Below are 25032 nucleotides of genomic sequence, written 5' to 3' on the forward strand. Positions count from 1 at the left end.
GGACAATCTGTTTTTATTTATAGCCTTTAGTTCTTTATTTCAATTAATGAGAAGTATACTTATCAGGTTATTACAGGGGAACACATAGGTTTTTGTCTTTCCTTTGACAAACAACAGAATGCTAGACATAGGGATTACTATCTGACTGGAATGAACTATTTGTATAAAGCTTAATATTTCAGAAGGTAGAAAACCTGGATGCTTTAGACCTTGTATGCAAATGGTTCAAAGTTTCTGTGTGTCATATGCCAATTGTCATTGACCTCATTTTCTCGGTTCTGCAACTGCTTGAAATATTCTATTATTATGTTTAATAGGATAATCATTTTTTATATAAAGGATCCTTGCAAGGGTACATTTTTGTCAGACAGGGTTCACCTGACCTCTTCACGTATAAGTGATCAAGGTTAAGTCTGTTAATCATACACAATAAGCAAAAGGTTGTCTATATTTGTTGTGTGGAATGAGTGTAAGGTGTACATGTCTGTCTGACATAAGACATAAGACATAAGACATAAAGCTTTATTTAGAGTCGGTATAAGCAAGCAATTACAAACATAAGCTCTGAAGAGCTTTTAAAACCGACATAACAACAAGTAAAACAAAACATACATATCGAGTCATGCACACAACATTAAACATATAAAGCAAGAGTTCATATCAGTATATAACCATGCAGCACAAAAGTTCTTGAAGCATCATATAAGTTAAACACATACTGATACATGCAATTATGAGATAAAAACAAAAGCACAAATAAAATGGTTTGCACATAGAAAGCACATTAAAAGCACATAAAGTTTCTAAAATTAGCACAAAGCAGCAGAAGCACTATAGTAAAGAAAATAAAATAAATTTGCCATGCTGAAAATAAAGCAACAAACCAAAAAAATAATGAACATAGATTAAGTGGTTTTGCAGGCAAAGCATTGGCATGAGCTGCCAGACCAAGAATTTATCAAGTTCTTGAATTGATTTAAAGATGATTGCTTTCGAAGCTCATCTGGCAGCTCATTCCAAAGCCTAGCACCCGCATACCTGAAGGATTGTAGGCCATATGCAGTTGTTCTTACATGTGGTAGATCTGCTGTATTCTGGTATCTGAAAGAGTAAGTGTTTTCCTTTAAGTGAATCATATCATGGAGATATACGGGACAATCTTTATTTATAATTTTGAAAACTTCAATCGCCAAAGATCGCATTCTTCTTATTTTTAAAGATGGTAATTTTGATTTGCAGAGTAGGTCTTCATAACTTGCTGAATGGTCTTCATAGATGAACCTTAGTGCTCTCTCTTGAATTTTCTCTATCTTTTTTGCATTTACCTCCCCACAAAAGTGCCAAACTAGTGGGCAGTAGTTAAAGTTGGACATTATGAAAGAATAATAAATTGTTAATTTTCCGAGTTTAGTCAGGTGTTTACCTATTCTTTTTAATACATTTAATTGTTTGGATGCTTTTTTACATATTATAGAGACATGTTCATTGAAATTTAGTTTAAGATCTATTGTTACACCTAGAAGTTTAACGTTATCTTCACACTCTATTTCATTACCTTCTAATTTAAATTTTAGGTTTTTGTCTTTAGTTTTTTTACCTACAGCTATTGCTTGAAATTTTTCTGGATTTGCTTTCATTTTATTTATTGAGAACCAGTTTATCAAAATTTTACTTTCATCTTCTTAAGTTTTAATTAATTTATCTAAATCGTTATCTGCGTACGTTAGTCTGGCAGGATTCGTCTGACCTTGGCCTCATTTTTATGGTTAATTAGTCACTATATGATAGAGGGAGAAGGGCCTAGAAATAGTTCTGTGTACTGATGCTAATGCAACTTTATAGAAAATATTATTGATCTATCACAATTAGTTCATATGAAAACTTAACATGGAAAATTGCTTATCAATTGAAAGTCACTGGATAACAATGTAAGGGGTAAGGCCTTAAAATAGTCTTCAAACTGATATGTACTGATAGTTATGCATCTTTATTGATAATATCATTAATCTATCACAAGTAGTTCCTATCAAACTGATCTAAGCAGAAAACAGAATATATGTTGAAGTCAAAGCATCCAGGAAAGAAACACCTATGTCTCGCTTTCTGTATTCAGAAGCAAACAAAATTTAGATACAAGTAATTCTGAAAGGTTGAACTACATGTTCTTACAACAAAGCTCATAAAATGGTACCCCAGCCCTTGTATTCATCTTAATATACAAATTATGATGGTTGACCTTACAGACATTCCATCTTTATATGTATCACACTCTTATGTTGTGTGCAACAAGAACAAGACTCAACTTTGTATTTTGTGGGAATAATTAGTTGAACTATGATGGTGACATTGACTTTGCAGACATATAATCCAACATTATTGATGACATTCACTCTGCTGTTACAACAAAGATGAATATCGGCTATATATATCAAGGCATTCAAAATGTTTGAATTGGATATTACTTGCAAAGACAGATGAATGAACTTTGTTCCCAGATAATATAACAAGAATTGACAACACATCTTAGATGTGTTAGATTATTGTGGTAATGCCACAACACATCATATTTACTAGTGGCAATAACACAGCATATCTTAGATGTATGATTGCAATGAAACAACACATTTTAGATTTATTGCTGCAAAGATACAACACATCTTATGTCTGGTTGCAATGTGAAAACACATCTTAGATATCTGGTGGCAATGTAACAACACATTTAAGTTTTCTGTTTGCAATGCACCCACACATTTGAGACTTATTGTGGCAAAGTACAACACATTTGATGTATAGTGACAATGTAACAACACATCTTAAGTGTTGTGTGGCAATGTAGCAACATATCTTAGATTTTTAATGACAATGTAACAACACATCGTAGTTTTTGGAGGCAATGTTACAACACATATTAGTTGTCTAATGGCAATTCTAATATGACGTTCTTCTTAAGCTTTGGGTACAAAGCCATGTTCTAATTCAAATAGAACATGGGCTGCACATGATTGACGCCGCAATTGAAATGTGAATTTTGAACAACGCCAGAGATCAAAATGGACATTTTCGTTGGTGTTACTCGCTATGAAATTAAATAAAAACATTCTAAAAGTAAGTTTAAATGTTTCTGTTCTTTTTTTATTGATAAACTGCTGATTTTCTATAACTTTTTTGGTTCATGAAATCAAAATGGTGACAAATATTCCCATTAGAATCGAAATAATTCTATCTTGCCATGCTCTATGCTCATTTTAACATGGGCAGGCATTATATTTTAAACATTTAATACCTCACTAACGCTCGGTATTAAGATATTAACCAAATATAATGCCTACCCATGTTAAAATGAGCATAGAGCATGGCAGGATAGAATTATTTCTTCATTTAACAACACATGTAGTTGTCTTAATGGCAATATAACAACACATCTTAAACCGTTGGCAATGTCACAACACATCCTAGTTGTCTGTTGGTAATGTAACAACACATATAAGAAGTCTGGTGGCAATGAAACAACACATCTTGGTTGTCTGGTGACAATGAAACAACACATCTTGGTTGTCTGGTGACAATGAAACAACACATCTTGGTTGTCTGGTGACAATGAAACAACACATCTTAAATGTTTATTGGCAATGTTGCAACCTTTCTTAGATGCTTTGTCAGGGTTTCCCCTGGGTCAATTATTTTTTGCCACCTCTTTCCCAAAAAGAATATATTTTTCGCACTTTATTAATTTTTTTCCCCTTCTTTCTCCCCCTCCAAAAAAAAAGATATAAGATGATTATTTTCTAATTGTTGTCTATGATTATTCTCTCAAACTTCTCTTATAGTCTACATTGTATAATAAATAAACACTAAACATTTTCTTTTTAAAAGCAAAATTTGTTTTTAACTTACAAGGGGGAAAATTCATTATATTTGGAACAACTTTTCTAAAAGAGGGGTCCACTTACTTTTAATAATAAAGAAGAGATAAGTTCAGGTACATAGCAAAATTTTTGGACACATTTTGACCATATATTACCAGATAGATGTATAATACATGGAAAAAGAAGTGGTTTGAAATTGTTATTTCATTAAGGGGTAGTCATACATTGAACGGTTACCCTCCTTTGAGTGGTTGTTGCCAACCTTTTGATTATATTTCTTTATAACGACAGTTTTCTTTTCTGGACCATAGTAATTTACGTAGATGAAAAAGTTGAGACGTAAAACAATGCTTGAAACACGTGCGTCGCTGATTTGACTCAAACATACCCTCATAAATCAATTATCTATATAGTCAATGGATAAAGTTTTAAGTCGGAAATTTTTCTTGCTTTTGAACATATTTCGTCATAACGACAGTTTTCTTTTCCAGACTATCGATAAAAGAAAGAGATGACAAACGTTTGCTTCAAACACGTACACAGTGGTTAATAAATCCTTTGTGTGACATGTGCAGATGCCATTTAACCATATTATTTTGTCAAACAATATAAGCAACACCTTTATTAATTAGTCCTTTGTTAACGACAGCTATAAAATGCAATCAGCTGATAATTGATTTTCTGTTTAAAAAATCTTAACGAGTTTAAGGTAAATCCAGAGTATTGTCTGATCAGGTAAAGTCTGATAAATCCGAAAAAAAATTAAACAAGATGGATGCAATTAAATTGTTAAGTATATTTCTTGCAACAAATTCTTTCACAAATGATGAATTTTAATCGCCACAACTATTATTTGTTCGCAAAATGCGAAAAATAGCGACCACCAGCGAAAACCCTGCTTAGTGATAATGAAACAACACATTTAAGTTGTCTGGTGTCAATGCAACAAAACATTTAAATTGTCTGGAGGGAATGTAACAATACATCTACGATGTTTTATGGCAATGTGGCAACATATCTTAAGTGTTTATTGGCAATGTTGCATTGCAACATATCTTAGTTGTCTTATAGGCAATATAAAAACACATCTTATATGTCTGGTGGCAATGTAACAACACATCGTAGTTGTCTTCATTGGAATATAACAACACATCAAATATAACAACATATTTTAGATGTTTGGTGGCAATGTAACAACACATCTTAGATGTCTGATTGCAATGTAACAAAAAGACAAAATCTTGATTTATATTTATTGGAAATAACATCATTAAAAATTAACCATATAAAAGATAATTACAATGATTTGATAAAAGAAAAAATATACAAAGTGGAATGTACATAATAAAATGATATGTATGAAGTTAACATATGATACTTGACATGCATATGTATCTGATATGTGGACTGACGACCTATTATATTAAAACAACACATTATTGCAATTATTTAAAAGAAAAATGTAAAGTTTCAGATTCCAAATGTATAACTGAGCCACAATTCACTAGACAACTTGGACACCATATTAAAATTTGTCAAGCATTATTATTTCAGCTATTAGCTGCAGAGTTCAAAATAGTAAATATGTAAAATATATAAATTTCAACTATTGGTAAATCTTTTTGTTAGTTTATTTGTTGACTATTACTTATTTTTGTTTTCATTCAAATATGAACATACTATTTTATAAATTTGGTGTGACAAAAGTTTTTTTTCTTGATTTACCTTCATCAGGTATGCTCAAACTCAAAATATTTGTAGCCAAGCGACATTAAATCTATATATTTTATCTGCGATCAAATTTCAAGATAATTTGTTCATAATTTCTAGTAATCAATAATACTAGAAAGAAATACAGGTATATGGTTTAATGTACATGTGTATTCACTCTTGGCTGTAAATGGTATAACAATTTTTTTTTCTGTTATAAATATGTACAATATACACTTTAAACATACATTAGAAATCTTATTTATAATCAAGTATCAAGAAATATACTATTTACAAAAAGCACTTTGATTATAAAATATAAAACTTACCAGTATCACCAATAAATGCATATTGATGACACCCCCCTCCCCCTAAAAAATGCCAATACATTTTGATGTTTCAAGTAGGTTTATCAGATCTACATCATAGACATGTATTTCTTAATAAAAATACATTAGAAAAATGATTAATATGATTGTAAGCTAAAGCGGTACACAGCACGGCCAACTATGTTGAAACACCAAAGTACTATTTTAATATAGGTACTGAAGATTTGTTGACTTACAATATCATTTCAATCAGTGATTGCAGGAGCCGCAAATACATAAATTTTAAGTAGTTAAAAAGGTAATTTAATTTATTTTTTATTACATTTTCCTCATTATTGGAAATTTAATATACTATAGTCCTGGCTAACTACCACTACTGGGCCTCTTTGTTTTCATCATCCAAAAGTAATCCTTAACATAGATCTTTTTAAACATACAGTACTTAAAATAATCTCTCATACAGATTTTACTGTTTTAGCTCTCTTTTAACTATCCAAAAATAATCTCAAATACAAATTTGATGCTTTAGCACTTCTTTAACTACATTAAAAAATTTCTAATCAAATGCAGATTTTCATTATCCAAAATAATCTCATAAACACATTTGAAAGCAAATCTTTCTTTTCTTCACCTCAAAATAATCTCTGTAAAGCTTTAAGCAATATGATAAGTAATCTCATAAGAGGAAAAATATAATATAGAAATCTCAAATTTTGGAAGCACTTTTAACATCAATTTTTTTACAACACAGGAATTTATCATATTATGCTTAATCATAATCTCAAAAATCCAAATCCAAAAGCTGAATAAGTTAAGAATCAAATGAGTCAAAGTAAAAGGAGTATTGATAACAATGTAGTGAATTCTAGCTACAATATGTACCGTAATATATAATCTCTTAAAAAAAACACAACACTGAAAAAGATGCCCTTTACAATTGCAAGAATCTCATAAATTAAGGTCACAAAACATTTTTATAAAAATCTGAAAAAGGCACCAACACATTAACTATTGCATGAATTAAAATATAAGTACAACATATATCTGACAGTTTTAAAATCTCAAATAGTGCAAAATATGCAGAACAAAAATATGCTGGTAAGACTGATAAACTGAAAACAGTCTAATTTTTGTATGTGTTTTCAGATTGTAGAGGTTAAATTATAATAACAAAATATCACTTTTATGTATAAACGTAGTAAACATAAGATAGATTTTTCGTTTACACCCGTATCCCTTTAAACAGTTAGTCTAGACAACGACCAGTTCACCAAAACACATCAATAAACCTATAACTATTTTTTGTAAAGATTTTCAATAAAAGCTCATCTATCAGATCCTAACTTCAAATAATAATCCAATGTTAATGTAAAGTGAGATTCTTTGAGGAATGAGTAAATGTTTGCCGAGTATAATTTTAACAGATTAATGTAATTATGCAAATAATGATATAATATCTTCTGTGACTTCCTAAATAAAAAAAATTAGAGAAAGTGTATATCAGACAGTATTTTCATTCATAAAACAAGCTGGTGTGTCTATGGTATATAAATAGATATACATGAAAATGTTCATATATTCAAACATATCAGATCTATATATAAAAAATAAACAATATATAATTTAGGGCTGTTCCAGAAAATACTATGTCCCCCCCAGGGACGGCACTTTTTTTTAATCCCCACCACCCACAGAAATAAAATTTAATTAGAACAGCACTCCCTTTGCATTTTGGTATTTCAAATACAACCACCCACATAATATTTAAAAAAATTGCCTTCCCTGGGGGGGACATAGTATTTTCTGGAACAGCCCTTACTCAAATCATGTAAATTCTTGATTGAAAATCAATGTTGAATTATATGTAATGTAAACCTGGCAGCATGATGCAGTATAACATGTATAAACATAAGATATAATTTCATGATAACATTGTCATCTTTACACCATACAAAATGCATGGGGCATTCAGAATCTGTTATATATCACAATATATCTAACATTAGAAAGTCAAAACCATTGCTTGACTCTTCCATTCTGTGGTTAATGTGTATAATGGCACAGGCTTTCAGTGATCAAGGTTCAATGATCAGTGTATAAATGTCAATAATAATGATAGTATTGATATGATGATGATGGACGGTGTAACAGCTGCACTTTTGTTTAATATGTAAATTATTGTTGGCTTTCTGTATGGATCTAACCCAGGATCAAATCTCTGTGGGCAATCATCAACTGCAAAACAAAACAAAATAATCAGAAATCTGGCATCAGTATTGGCTATGGTACTTGTATGATAAAATTAATGATAATAAAAACTGTATTGGTTAAAGTAAATATTGATAAGAGATGTAACAGCATTTTTTTGTTATTGAGGTTATCTAAAATTGATTTATTAACATTCAAACATTCGTAACGCAATCACATGTTATTTTCATTTAAAGTCAATTATTTAGTCCATTTCTTTCTAGCAAATGTATCTCATATCAGTACATAAATACTGAAATTGTTCTATGGTATGAAGTTTTAAATGAAAAATGTTGTAATTTTATTGAAAATAATCTTGTATCTGATTTTGAGATTTTTATACTTCAAATCTTTAATTGACATAAACAGTATAATAGAACAATTTATCATCTTGGATTCTTCTTTATATGATAAATGATTTGTGAAGTGTATTCAAACTGTCATTTTGCTCCACAAAATTCCAAACCTATTTACAAACAGTTCACACCATTTTAAATTACAACTTACATAGTCTTTCACTTTCTGTCAGTTTCAAAGCCAGTCCTGTTCCAGGTATTTGAAATGAATCTGCCCTCTGATCTGGCACACATCGTGCGTTCTGAGACCTTGACATCATAACATCAGTCCAGCTAAGTCGTTCATAAACCTATATAAAATATTTAATATGAAAATGACACTAAAAATAATTTTCAATACAGCTAACATTGCTGACACTTTAAATGAGATGTTGTAACAGTGAAATAAGATAATCTATGGTACAAGTAGCAATATTTCCAAGAAAAAATTAAAACAGGTTTATTATCATCTTAAAATTTCCATTAGATTTGCTTTAAATCTAAAATTTCTCTATAAAAAAATGACAGTTCAGAATTTTCCTTGAAGAGACAAAATAACTAAAATTAAAACAAAATTGCTACTGATAGTTATTATTAGATTAGTATAGAACTTACCCAACATCTAAAATTAGAAATGGCATCTTCCTCATCCCATGTGATTAGGTAAGATTTATAATCTTCCATCCAAAACCCTACACAGGTCAAATCATAATCCGATACATCTGAAATAGAAGGTTAAGTTTAACAGATTTTATAAAATACAAATACACAGGTTAAATCAATTCAACAGATGATATGCTAGAATTTTAGAAAACATAAACATAAGGAGCAGAAGGACAATTTTCCAGATATCGGAATTGGGGTGTTATTTTTGCTGGAAATCGGGATTTACACATATCTTAAATTAGGAGATAACCAATTGGTGCTGTGGGAGCTTAAAATACAATATTGTTACCTCCATTCTAATGAAACCGACAGGAAACAACGTTAAATCATACATCTAAACAAAAATTGTTGACGTTATCCAATCAAAATGAACGTTACAAAGGATGTTGCATTAGAATCAGAAATTGATTACCACCCGTCTCCATTAACATATTGACAGACTGATCATCATCCATTATAAAATGATAAAATAATATTTTAACACAAAGGATGTCTTGTTGTTACTATGAAATCCGTAATAAATTTGAATATCAACCTCTAAAATTATCCATTTTACCTCATTGTACATACTGAGGATTCAAAAACAACATTTTACAAAAATAAATAGGTAAAACAGTTTTTACACACCATATTCTCCAATGGGACGTCCCCTGTAATCAACAGTTTCACAGTACTCTGCATCTATAGATATTCTGTTCATATCAACAGGACACGACTTTATTTCAGAAACAATGATCCTGCAATCAACCTGTATACGTGGTCTTGGTGTAACACCTCTGATCCTGGTAGCAATCTTCTCACTATCTCTGACAGGCCACTGCTCAAAGTTAAATCGTCCTGCTATTGGACAAGGCACTGGAGTAGGTGGGTTCACTGAAATAAACAAACATTGTTTTTCATGAACAAGACATTTTACAGTTAAAAATACTTTATACAAGAGCTGTCAGAGTGACAGCAAACCGGATTTATTAACATTTATTTGTGTCCTGGCATTTTTCAATATCACAAGAACCATGCATAACTGCTGAATGGTGAAAGTGAAAATCGTCAATATCAAATTTGACCTCCATTTTGTCATCAGTAACAAGCTATTAAAATTTGAAAAGCTTTGGTTGAATGGTTTATGAGTAAATGCAACAATATTACTGGAAACACATTTTTTTCAATCTTTCAAGAACCATAACTCCTGAATAGAAAAAGTGAAAATTGCGATTATTGAAATTGACCTCAATTTTGTCATCAGTAACAACATATTTAAATTTGAAAAGCTTAGACTGAACGGTTCATGAGTAAATACACGGACACGACTGGAAACACCATTTTTCAAACTTTCAAGAACCATAACTCCGCAAGGGTAAAAGTCAAAATCGTCATTATTGAACTTGACCTCCATTTTGTTGTCAGTAACAACATATTAAAATTTTAAAAGCTTTAGTCGAACAGTTGATGAATAAATGCACAGACAACATTTGGCTGCCCCCCGCACTGACACCCGCCTGCAGTTCAACCTCAAATCAATGACATTTTCCTAAAAAAAAAAACCGGTTAAAAATCATACACGAGTTACATTCTAAATGTCACTTTGTTCCCTAAATACAGTGGTCCTTTAAACCAAACAGACTTATTCTTAAATTTCAACCTGCAAAAGCAAAGACATAAAATGCAGATTATAATAAGAATTAAAGAAACTAGTCAGTTTATGACACGACAGTAACCCCTAAAAGACTAATAAAAAAGTAACTTGATGAAGTTAGATAAGGAGAGATCTAAGTTTTACATATTTGTGACAATTTAATTTCACGTTATTTTACTACTCGCGAAAATCTCTAAAAATAAATTGCTCTTGAAATTAAGTTGGTTTGCAGTATGCAATTGAAAACTTACAAATAAGAACTTCATATTTCCAGTCTGTTTCATCTCTGTTGTAGGTAAAAGACATCCAACTACAGGTTTCTCTGAATTTCTTCACCATGAAATTTCCTGTGTCTTCATCAGACAGTCTACTGGGTTTACCTGAATATAAAGTAAAATTATTATAAACACCTAAATCCAGAGGCAAACATTTCACACATATAAAGGAAAAGTTTTTGTGAAAACGAGATTAAATTGTAATTTACAACTTTTTTCAAATAATAAGGTTAACTTTTCAAAATTATAAGTTTCTTACATATGGTAATTTCATTGAAAAAACATTGTTTAAATAATTGAAGATTAACGACATCTTTGCAACACTACAGGTGCCAATTGTGGAGCAGGAACTGCCTTTCCTTACTGAGAAACTGAGTTCACCAAATTTATTTTTAGTGGGATTCATATTGCTTAATCTTTAGCTTTCTTACAGTGAGTTGCTTGTAGGTGATATGGTAAAATTTTACCTATAGCTCAACCTGTTTTTAAAATTGTCAACACAATAGGGACATTTAAATTGACCAGTTGGTATTGTTAGATTTAAATATACCTTGATTCTACCTGTACAGATTTTTATTCACCTAACCCAAAGTTTCAGCATGCTTTTTTCCTGAAGATTTTCTTACCTAGGATTATTCTATTAAAAATTGATAGGGAAGAAAATAATTTGGTTTTCATTGTTTTAAATCCCTGATATATTTGATTTATCTATTTTTTACCTAAAATTCTAAATCAGTAAAAGATTAAAATAAATATGTATTACTATGTTTGAAAATTTAAACTGTTTTTACACCAAAATGCTTCTTTAAAATTCGAACCCTTATACATAGTATTGTCCAGCTGCCAGTGAAACAAGAAATAGCTGTTCAGGGTGTTTACAGTTTAAATTTTCAGAGGGATATGTTGTTTTTTTCTTCACATGACCCTTCAAGATTCTCATTTTGGATTATTATTTGCAATGTTTTAAATCTTTTGGTGTCATTGTGCATACAATATTGGATTTATTTTATTTGAATTCACTACTCAGACTTTTTATAGCAATTTTGCTTCTTAAAATGTGATGTGTTTCTTTCAAGATTTTATTCTCATGAAGGACATCAAGGAGGAAATAATTCATTCAAACCGTTTTGTGGGGCTTACATATGATGTTGTACATATAAAATTCGAAATAATTTTGGAGTATACCTTGCTGTGCTTTTTCTTTGAAATCTATTATAATATTAGTTGGACTTTTGTGCATAAAATGCTGTGTTCACTAAAGGAATTCAATTTTTCATACGATGGGATTTAGTTATGTCAAAGATTTAAAGATTTCAAAACTGGAATTCAAGTAGGAGATATAGTGTGAGTTCATCCAACATGTTTCTGTGGCTTTAAATGTGATTTTTGAAATATTCATTATTAATTTTGGGATCTATTACAAATTTAAGATGATTCCCTATTTAAATGGGATCTTGGAAATGAAATAAAATGTTAAAGTAATGCAGTGGATATAGTCTAATCTAGTGATAAAGTGAAAAATAAAAGTAAAATATTCTAAAATATTCCTAACGCGAGGAAATGTTTTTTAAAAGTGAATGTGAAATTGGAAATAGTCATTATAAAATTCTGAATCAAATATTGTTTGATTTGGAAATTATTATAGGAAATGAAATAAAATGTTGAAGTAATGCAGTGGATATAGTCTAATCTAGTGATAAAGTGAAAAATGAAAGTAAAGTATTCTAAAATATTCCTAACATGAGGAAATGTTTTAAGTGAATGTGAAATTGGAAATAGTCATTATAAAATTCTGAATCTAATATTGTTTGATTTGGAAATTTATTATAGGAAATGAAATAAAATGTTTACTGTGGATATATTAAAATCAGGTGATATATAGTAAAAATATAAATAAAATATTACAAAATATAAGTGAGGATAACTATTTGGAATATAGTAATGGAAATGATTCTGAATTATGTATAGATTCTGCACCTGTTAAATTAGGATGTATATAATTGGAAGTTAATCAGAATTTATACTATGGATTTAGAAAAAAATCTAGTGAAGTAGTGAAAAATGAATAAAATTGGGAATTATTTAAAATCATTGGAATTCTGGATGAGATGTCAAATATTAGTGTAAATAAATTAATGAAATTGTTTATTCAAATATGATTTTGAGGTTTCATTAAAGTGAGTGAAATATTACGACTGGATTATTTAGGGTATTAAACACTGCTAGTAGTGGCTATGCAAACATTTAGATGAAATGTAGTGCATTTTAGGTCATGCAATTTTAAATTACATGTAACTGCAAGAAAATAAAATATATGATATAGTCATTCTTGTTTGGCTTGATCACTCATAAGATTTTGAATGACAGTAAAATAAAAATTTCTCAATAGAATAATCCTAGGTAAAAAAAAGTTCAGGAAAAAAGCATGCTGAAACTTTTGGTTATGTGAATAAATTTTTTTACAGGTAGCATCAAGGTAGATTTAAATCTAACAATACCAACTGGTCAATTTAAATGTCCCTATTGTGTTGACAATTTTAAAAACAGGTTGAGCTATAGGTAAAATTTTACCATAACACCTACAAGCAACTCACTGTAGTAGTGTTTTGTAGACTGCTATTTTGCCAAGTTCTATTTTGGCATGATGTCTGATTTCACTTATGGTTTTTGATTGTCTCATTGGTATCTTTTCACCATTTTTGCAATATTACAACCCTCAATACAATATGAGCAGCTGGTATTTCAAAGTATATTTTATGATAAACTAGATGTCTATACATGTACATACCAACTCTGTATCTGATAACACTGTGATGTCTTGGCATTAAATCAAAACATACAAAATCCACTTCACTGAAAATTAAACACAATGACTATTTAATACAATTCGATTAAAAAAATATATATATTTACTTTAATTTGATTTGAAGAAATGCCTGCTTTACTGATCATCGTTAAATTTATGTGTGAATCTTATAGAAAAAGGTTATACACAAAAATTGTATTTACATAAAATTAACATTATCACTGCTCCATGTAAATTAGGTAATAAGTGAGAAATTCACATGAAAAAAAATATATACACAATTGGTAAATATTTTTAAGCAATCACTAAACCATGAAAATGAGGTCAAGAATAAAGGACAAAATGCATACAGAAACTTTTGTAACATTTAAAACCAGATGCTCCACAGGGCGCAGCTTTATACAACCGCAGAGTTCGAACCCTGAACAGTTGGGCCAAGTATGGACACAACATTCAAGCTTGATACAGCTCTGAATTTGGATTGTGATTAAATAGTTGACACAACATAGGTTTCTGACACAGAATGAATGTGGTCTAAGAACTTAAAAAAACTTAAAAATTTTAATTGGACATTTACCTATTATGGTCCAATACCCAAAATCTAAATACATGGTTAGATTCAGCATATATCAAAGAACCCCATATATTCAATTTTTGTTGAAATCAAACAAAGTTTAACTTTGGACCCTGATTTGGACCAACTTGAAAACTGGGCCTATAATCAAAAATCTAAATACATTTTTAGATTCAGCATATCAAAGAACCCCAAGGATTCAATTTTTGTTGAAATCATACAAAGTTTAATTTTGGACCCCGATTTGGACCAACTTGAAAACTGGGCCCATAATCAAAAATCTAAGTACATGTTTAGATTCAGCATATCAAAGAACCCCAAGTTTTCAATTTTTGTTAAAATCAAACTAACTTTATTGTAGACCAATTTGTAAACGGGACCAAAAATTAACAATCTACCTACAAAGTTTGATTCGGCATATCAAAGAACCCCAATTAGTCAATTTTTGATGAAATCAAACAAAGTTTAGTTTTGGACCCTTTGGGCCCCTATTTCCTAAATTGTTAGGACCAAAACTCCCAAAATCAATCCCAACCTTCCTTTTAAGGTCATAAAACTTGTGTTTAAATTTCATAGATTTCTTTTTACTTATACTTAAGTAATTGTGCGAAAACCAAGAAAAATGCTTATTTGGGCCCTTTTTTGGCCCCTAATTCCTAAACTGTTGGGACCAAAACTCCCAAAATCAATTCCAACCTTCCTTTTGTGGTCATAAACCTTGTGTTTAAATTTCATAGATTTCTATTTACTTAAACTAAAGTTATAGTGCGAAAACCAATGTGTCTTTGGATGACGACGACGCCGACGTCATACCAATATACGACAGCATTTTTTGCGGTCCTATAAAAAAATTCAAACAAGAATACTCTGTACAAATAAATGATTATGACATATTAATCTGATCTATTACCATCTTCCGGCTGTAACTCTAGTCATCATGTATCTCGTTCCTTGGGTCTGTTGACAAGAATAATATGTCTCCAGCAGCTCAAACTCGTTTATCTTTGTCTTATATGCAATATGTGTTTCATTTATAAAAACATCCGACTTGAACTGTTGACCTTGTGTAAACCATGTGCCAGACATATTCCTTGGCAGTACACATTGTGGTGGTAAGTAGTTTGTAGTTGGAATAACTGCAAAGAGAAAATCAAGTTCAATTACAAAATGTGATATCATGCTAAGCCAATCTCAATTTGTAATTTACCATATCTTTAAAACAAAGATGTCTGACAGATCGGAAAATTGTTCACATTTTACAACTCATCTCTGTCAAAGTCTGTGGTTTTGTAGTACTGGAGGAATGAGTGAAGAAAAATTTTAAGTTCATTCAACATATTGATTAATTTAAAAGATTGATGGTTGGTGTCTGACACATCTAATAAGTGATAACATATTGCATTTCATCAATGCTGACCAAAGATCAAGTCTGTCTGTTTTGTAGCACTTGATTAAAGTGTGACAAATTATTTAAGATCAATTCCAAAAGATTTATAAATAGGAAGTAGGTGTCAGACTAGTGAACATCTGAAAAGTGCTCACATGTTACAAATCATAAGTGTCAAGCTGCTCACCAAAGATGAAGACATTTTGTTCTGTAGTACCTGAGAAAAGTGTGACAGAAATATTTGATGTACCAAGGGATGAAAGAATGAATAGACTGACAAGATGCATGCACGAATTCAAAGAATTTCACATACATGAAAAAAAATAATTGAGAACAAATACAAAATAAACAAATGTCTCCTGTGAACATATAACATAATTGTTAGTGAAAATACAAGGAAAAAACTATATATACGGTTTAGACTTGTACATGTAGGGAATTGTTCTTAACTCTTGTTAACACAAGTTTTCTGTCCCCATCATAAATACTGTTTAGACTTGTACATGTAAGGAATTGTTTTTACACTTTGTTAACAAAAGTTTTCTATCCCCATCATAAATACTGTTTAGACTTGTACATGTAGGGAATTGTTGTTACCTCTTGTTAACACAAGTTTTCTGTCCCCATCATAAATACTGTTTAGACTTGTACATATAGGGAATTGTTCTTACCTCTTGGTAACACAAGTTTTCTATCCCCATCATAAATACTGTTTAGACTTGTACATGTAGGGAATTGTTCTTACCTCTTGTTAACACAAGTTTTCTGTCCCCATCATAAATACTGTTTAGACTTGTACATATAGGGAATTGTTCTTACCTCTTGGTAACACAAGTTTTCTTTCCCCATCATAAATACTGTTTAGACTTGTACATGTAGGGAATTGTTCTTACCTCTTGTTAACACAAGTTTTCTGTCCCCATCATAAATACTGTTTAGACTTGTACATATAGGGAATTGTTCTTACCTCTTGGTAACACAAGTTTTCTATCCCCATCATAAATACTGTTTAGACTTGTACCTGTAGGGAATTGTTCTTACCTCTTGTTAACACTAGTTTTCTGTCCCCATCATAAATACTATTTAGACTTGTACATGTAGGGAATTGTTTTTACCTCTTGTTAACACAAGTTTTCTGTTCCCATCATAAATACTGTTTAGACTTGTACATGTAGGGGATTGTTCTTACCTCTCGGTAACACATGTTTTCTGTCCCCATCATAAATACTGTAAAGACTTGTACAAGTAAGGAATTGTTCTTACCTCTTGTTAACACAAGTTTTCTATCCCCATCATAAATACTGTTTAGACTTGTACAAGAAGGGAATTGTTCTTACCTCTTGGTTACATAAGTTTTCTGTCCCCATCATAAATAATTTTTAGACTTGTACATGTAGGGAATTGTTCTTACCTCTTGTTAACAAGTTTTCTTTCCCTATCATAAATACTGCTTAGACTTGTACATGTAAGGAATTGTTCTTACCTCTTGTTAACACAAGTTTTCTATCCCCATCATAAATACTGTTTAGAATTGTAAATATAAGGAATTGTTCTTACCTCTTGGTAACACTAGTTTTCTATCCCCATCAGAAATACTGTTTAGACTTGTACATGTAGGGAATTGTTCTTACCTCTTGTTAACACAAGTTTTCTATCCCCACCATCAATACTGTTTAGAATTGTACATGTAAGGAATTGTTCTTACCTCTTGGTAACACTAGTTTTCTATCCCGATCATACTGTTTAGACTTGTTCATGTAGGAAATTGTTCCTACCTCTTGTTAACACAAGTTTTCTATCCCGATCATCAATACTGTTTAGACTTGTTCATGTAGGGAATTGTTCTTACCTCTTGTTAACACAAGTTTTCTATCCCCATCATAAATACTGTTTAGACTTGTACATGAAGGGAAACGACTCATCACCCAACGGACCTGGTTATTAGGATCCTTCTGATCTTTTAATGTCATCTGAAAAACAACATCGACAATAAATTTGAAGTACATGTATATAATTGTTTAACATTTCACAGGGGTTTTATACTTTTACCTTAGTTTAAACCTATTTATTTACTTTTTACCTTAATTATTCATCCCATATTTTTATTAACTATGTACATGTACTTGCATTGTATCAAAGATCAAATATATTCGTTCATTATGTGTTAATTTGTGTTACTATGTTTTTTTATTGAGTTAAGCCTTCCAATTGATATTTCATAGTGTGTCTTTCTATGTTGTGATTCTAAACTATTGATACCATTAAATGTTTAATCCTGCTGCAATTGTTTGCACCCGTCCTAAGTCAGGAATCAGATGTTCATTGGTTGTGGTCTGTTTATGTGGTTCATAAGTGTTTCTTGTTTCTCGTTTTCATATAGATTAGACCGTTGGCTTTCCTGTTTGAATGATTTTACACTAGCAATTTTTGGAGCCCTTTACAGCTTGCTGTTCAGTGTGAGCCAAGGCCCCGTGTCGAAGGCCATACCTTGACCTATAATGGTTTACTTTTATAAATTTTTACTATGATTGGGAGTTGTCTCATTGGCACTCATACCATATCTTTTTCTACCTATATAACAATTTTTCAAAATAATCATTTTTAAGTACTTTTCTAATAGAGTTTTATGTTAATGTATCTTCTGGGTCAGATGATCATGAAATTTGTCAGCACTAAAACTGTCAATTTTATAATAAAAAGATCAATTGGCCATATCTGTATAATATAGAGTCTATCTTTGTATAAGAATGATAATTCAAAACTTACACATATCTTTTCTAGGATTTTAGTACAGGATTCTGGATTGTAACTAGACTAATTACTATTTTTTTCTATAGACACTTACCATACATTTGAACCTTTCTCTTTCATCTGCCTCTACAGTATCAGCAACAGCAGCAAAGGTATACCCAACATTATTCTTTACAGCATACCAAGCCCCCATACACTGGTATCTGATCTCTGTCAAATATTTATTAAATCAAACCAGGGTAATCATTATATATAATAAATGATTTAATGAAAAATTCAATAAGTAGTACATTTAATGGTTCAAAATTTTGTCATTTCTATTTTTTTTTTTTTAAATTTACAGGAAATAAATACATTAAAATTCTGTACCTAACACCTGCACTTTAAACTTTTAGCATGCAAACTTAACTACTGTATATGAGAATCTGCATCCATTAAAATTGTTTTTCTCCTAAAAATAAATACATACGCTGATCTACAGAAGTTGATACATCACGGCATTTAGCATAATTCATCAGAAACATTCTGTTATCAACATAAGCAGAACCAGGATCTTGACAAGCTTCAATCCTACTTCGTGGCTCATTACAAATACCACCCAGTGAAGTTGGTCCTCCGACCTCATAGGAAAATTGATATACACCTTCTATTGTGGTAATACAGTTTAATTTGACTACAGATCGCCCTGGAAGAGGAGAAATATATATGACATATCACTTCAGGTCAATTGGCACATAACAATAATTTGAAAAACTTTTTTGTTAAGTTGTTTCCCTTATTAAAGTGTGTTTTGTTGTTTGATACAACATGAAAATGGTTAAAGGTTAGTTCATATCTAAAATTATAGTACCGAATCTTGTTATCTAAGGAATTTTTGGGTAAAAAAAAAAATCATACAAATGCAAATATATAGTCACCAAGCATGTTTCAATATATACAGGTTATGAAAAATTGACACATTTTGTAAAGCAGTTAATATTTAGAAAGAAAACTAAATGAATGAAATTGGAAATAAAATTTAAGACAATGGCTCTTTTAAATATGCAATGCTTCAAGAAAATGAAAAGAAAAGGTTGGGCTACCCTATATTGGTATTAATATAATATAAAGTACAACATTTTACTGTACATTCCTATTCAAAAAAGAATTATCTGAGTTATCTCTTGTTAAAAAGGAAAGTTTAAAGTCATATGAAACCAGATGCTCCGCAGGGCGCAGCTTTATATGACCACAGAAGTCAAACCCTGAATGGTTGGGGCTAGTATAGACACAACATTCAAGCTGGATACAGCTCTGAATTTGGATTGTGATTAAATAGTTGACACAGCATATGTTTCTGACACAGAATAAATGTGGTCTAGTGAATTTAAAAAAAAAAATTGTTTTTGAGCAATTCACTATGCTGTTGAATATTAATCCTCTTAAAAAAAAAATATTTGAAGAAATTTTCTTTTTATTTTTTGAAATCGAAAATGTGAAAAATTACCCCCCCCCCCAAAAAAATTTGTTGTCACCTCCCCTTTTCCCTTATTCCAAAAATGATCTCAATTCAAATTTTCTAATGCAACAATAATTACTCATTTAAATACATCAAAAAATATTAAAATATAAAATGTCATACAGTCAGGGTTAAAATTAATACATTTGTATTAATTAAAGTCATAAGAAACCTCAAATTAAAAAAAAATATGCATATGTTTTTTATAACTAAATAGATAGTTTTCATTATACAACTTATGTACATATACTTTTTTCTGAGGAACATTCTTTAATTTGTCCACATTTATAAGAAGTTTACTTATTTTTAATTGCTTCCTTCCAGGAAGCAATTCGCCAACATAATTTCCGTATGCATAGTGACCTGAGCGTAACCCTCCTCATAAAAATCCGGTGATCGCAATACGCATGGATCTGTCATTAAAATAAACAATTATCTGATTGTACATGTTAAACACGTGCTCAATACCCATGCTTTTTGTTATTTGTTCACTATAAGGTGACAATCGGTAAACTCAGCTTCAAAACATGGCATTTAATGAGCAGCCATATTTGTTAAATCATAAAAGACAGAGAGAAAAAAAAATTGACGATTAAACGATGTATTGCCGTAAAAAATGATAAATTCATGCACAGAGGACTAAGTTTATAATATATACATGCATTGGTTCAAGAATTTGATAAACATTATTTTTCACCACTCACTCGTTTCATAGGACTTTAATATTAACTTCTAAAAAAATAAATGGGGAATGTGTCCAAAGGGACACAGATGATGCCCCCGCTAGCATATAACGTAATAAAGGGACATTACTCAAGAACTGTAAAGGTGAAGCTGCCAAAAATTGAACTTAAACTGAGTTTAGAGGTTATAATCATTATATACACATTTCATTAAATTTAGTTGAGACAAACTTAAGTTAAGAGAACAGATACTAAAAAATTCTTCAATTTTTCCATTTGTAAAGGGGCATAACCCTAGAATGGTAATCAAAGTGCTTGTAATCACTGAATGGTAAAGACTGCTTTAATTTATCAGTTGTTAGTAAAGTGAATATTGCATTGTATATTGTATATAGCATTGATTTAAGTTGATTCAACTACTATTCTGGACAAAGAAAGATAACTCAAATTTTCAAAGAAAATTTCATGAAGCATTGGTTTTAGGTGATTCAACAACCATTCTAGACAAAGAAAGATAACTCCAACTTACTGTCTTGAAACTACAAAAATGCTTGTTTTTGGCCCCATTTTGGCCCTTTATTCCTTGACTGTTTGCCCCATAACCCACAAAATATATCCCAACCTTCTACTTAGGGTATTAAACATTGTGGTACAATTTCAGAACAATTGAAATACTTATACACAACTTTTTGTACTGACACTAGATAAATGCTTGTTTTGGGCCCTAACTCCTATATCTTAGGGACCAAAACCCCTAAAATCAATCCCAAGCTTCCTTTTGTGGTTATAAACATTGTGTTAAAATTTTATTGATTTCTATTTAATTATACTAAAGTTATTATCCGGAAACCATCCGTCTCCGGACGACGTGATACCAATATACGACCGCAAAAATTTATAACGAGTGACTGGTGAAAAATAATGTTTATACAATTTTTAAACCAATGCATGTAAAAATGTATATATCATTAACTTAGTCTTCTATGCACGATTTCATAATTTTTACGCATTCATATTGTATAATCGTCAAAATAAATATTCTCTCTGTCTGTTATGATGTGAAAATATGGTAGCTAATTAATTGTTGTGTTTTGAAGCCTTAGTTTACCAATTGTCACCTTATAAAAATAATAATAAAAAATAATAAATGCTTTATTTGAATACCTTATGTAAACAATCAACAAAGAAGCATGGATATTGAGCATGTGTACAACATGTACAATAAGATAACAGTTTATTCTAATGACAGATCCACGCATATTGCCATCACCGAGTTTTTCTGAGAAAGGTCACGCTGATGCACGTGTTCACTGCATATCCGCGAATTGTTTACTGGAAGCAAATAATTTAAAAAAAGTTAATTTCTTCTAACTTTGAACAAACTATAGAATTTTCTTGAGAAAAAAGTATGTGTACATAAGCTTTATAATAAAAACTAGCCATTCAGTAATAAAAAAAACATGCATCTTTTTTTTTCAATTTGAAGTTTCATGACTGTAAGAAATTTTTGAATTAATGAAAATATTAACTGTATTTGTAAAAACAGCATTCTTTCCTCATAATTTTACAAAACTCCCATATTTCATGTATTTACTTAAAAGGTGGTGTGAACAACATAAATGAAATAAATCAATCTGAAGTTTGTCTAAGATACACAAGTACTTACGAAACATAGTGATAGCATTGTCCATAGTAGGTAAGCCCTCTGTTATACCCCTGCATGATTTATCAATAGTTATAGGTTTTCCTGAATTTAATCTAATACAATCCTCTGAAAATTGAAAAATTAAATAACAAATTCAATATGTTTTAAATGAAAACAAATGCAGATGATTTCCTTGGCTCTATTAATGTGAAAAAATTATAGATACCTATCTTAAATGATAAAGACAACATATTTGACTCTAGATATCTTTTCTAATATTTTTAATAAAATAATATCACATGCATAAAGTTAATACAATAAATAAAAGTTAAATATTTTGTTCCAGTTATGACTACAGCTAACCCCCACTATCTACTTGACTGAATTTGATCCATTTAAATATTTCTCCAATCAGACCTGCACCAAAAAGAGGTGTTTTGTGTACAACAAAACTATCTCGTCTAATATCTTAAATAAATCTGTAAGTTTAAACCTTAACTAAAGGGTTTATCTTCATCCCCAAGAAAATGCATGCTTCTATTCCATCCTTTTTGAATATTTAATATGTTCAGTCTGTAGCTGTTTATTTTTCATTATGGTGGTTAAATGACTTTTTACTTACGTCTTTTGTACTGTATAATGTTTGGGGTCCTGTACAGTACATCTATACAGTAATAACATTTGTTTACATCAGTTTCCCCACTGAAATGTTAAATAAAAATTATTGTCAGCTTTCTATTATTAGTATCTCAAAGTTTTTTGTGTGTACATTGATTGCATGTCAATACAATTACACTGGAGAAGTGTTTCTATAAGTGGTTGAACACTTAACAAGTTACATGTATGACTGGTACACAAATTACTTTATTAGTTAAAAACAAACAAACATAAAAATTATTATTGTGGTGTTTTTTTTTAATAGAGTACACTAAAAGGTCAATTATCAACTAATTTTGAGATTGCACAACTTAACATAAACAGTTTTGCAAAGCATTTATATTTTCATATGTTAAAAAGTTTCATTTATGTTGTGCTTGTCTTAAAAATATCATGGGTTTTGCTCATCATTGAAGGCAGCGTACCATGACCTGTATACATTTGTATGTTCACATCCTAGTTTTGTAGGTGAATATTTTTCTCATTGGCAATGCAACCATATCTTATTTTCCTATATACAATGATGAATGTAGATACATACAATATACCCATGAGCATTGTAGTGTTAACCATGGAACTATTCATCCCGCCAATGATCGAGCTTTGTTGTGGGTGGGTATATATTGATATGCATTCTAATTGTTCCTGTGGCACAGAATCACGTCTCCATTTGTCGAAGGCAACATTTGTCTTTACATCAACCCCAGCTTCTTGTGAATACCAATCTCCATGATATATGCTTGGTATGTTACAGACGGCCACTAGAAATAAAGTTTAAGAAATATGAAATATATGGCATATATCCTTTTTAAAGAGTTAGAAAGTTACCCAGTTCATTGAACCATCTATAAATAAAGATATTGAATAGGCCTACCTTCTAAAACATCACATACATGTATTTATGTCTTCTATACAAATCCTTGTTTATAGTTATACAACACTTTTATGAACACAAACTATATATATTATGATTTTGTAATATTACCTATAATTAATCTACACTTAACACTACATTACAAGCATGTCGTTTCATTAAATATCTAAAAGAAGGGAATATCATTCTCTGTGATTGTTTTTTGTGTAAAGATATTTAAAGGTAAACAAATTATTATACCAATCCGGAAATGAATCAGGTGTTGAATCAACACTATGGTGTCATAAACATAATGTTTCCATTTACATATAATATAAGTCTTATCTTTGTTTGTCAATATTTTGTTCATACCTGCAAGTCTAAAATTCAACGATAAGCACAAGATACAAACAGAAAATGGGATCATTTTGATCGCCATTCTGTTTTGATTCCAACTATGGCGGCACAGGTAAATCAGAAAACTGGTTCCTATCCAATAAAAGATAGATGCTAGGCCGACGATAAGAAAATAGTAAACCAGTCGTCATCCAGGTGCGAATGATGACAGTGGCCGCTTTCGAGCCTTTTCGGACATATACCTTGGCAGACTACGTGAAATAAATATATCTTTGATTTCGTGATCCTCATAATATGACAAAGGAGCGCACGAGTAGCGATAGATCTAAGTTTTTTTTAATCAGATTGCCTTATTTATATCTTGATATCCGTCATATTTGGTTTTCGTTTATTGCTTTAATAAACGAAAAAAATAATAATATGAGATATCAACCAACGACAAAGTTGATTTGTGTGCTGCATGGTAATGAATCAGAAGGCAACCGGTACAGAAAGTCACAAGACAGAAAGTCACAGACAGGCCTGATAGTCAGGATGTCACAGTAAAGTCACAATTCAGTTTTGGATTATTTTTCTATGAATGAGAAAACTTTTTATTTTTAAAAACATATCTATATTTTCTTGAATTATTATACATGTTTATATATTATTTTAATATGTGTTAAAACAATACCCATCTTTCCACTACATAAAAACAATTGCATGACCCCCCTATTTTCTGATTATAATTGAAAGGTTTCAAATGTTTCAATCTGCATGA

The 25032-nt window shown here is 30.5% G+C and overlaps 1 protein-coding gene across 1 annotated transcript; it reads right to left on the reverse strand.

Moving 5' to 3' along the window:
* Positions 1-5105: 5105 nt before the first annotated feature.
* On the reverse strand, positions 5106-24448 carry LOC143049472 (uncharacterized). Its single transcript, XM_076223092.1, has 14 exons — positions 24288-24448; positions 23604-23823; positions 23028-23107; positions 22427-22531; positions 19049-19264; positions 18674-18789; positions 17678-17798; positions 15352-15577; positions 13850-13914; positions 11038-11166; positions 9781-10026; positions 9103-9209; positions 8660-8798; positions 5106-8140 (listed from the first exon to the last, which is right to left on the reverse strand). The coding sequence occupies exons 1-14, from the start codon at positions 24352-24354 to the stop codon at positions 7995-7997; spliced, it is 1983 nt and encodes a 660-aa protein (XP_076079207.1). The 5' UTR covers positions 24355-24448; the 3' UTR covers positions 5106-7994.
* Between the last annotated feature and the right edge of the window lie 584 nt (positions 24449-25032).

Source organism: Mytilus galloprovincialis, chromosome 1 (assembly GCF_965363235.1).
Source record: "Mytilus galloprovincialis chromosome 1, xbMytGall1.hap1.1, whole genome shotgun sequence".
Classification (NCBI taxonomy): Eukaryota; Metazoa; Mollusca; class Bivalvia; order Mytilida; family Mytilidae; genus Mytilus; species Mytilus galloprovincialis.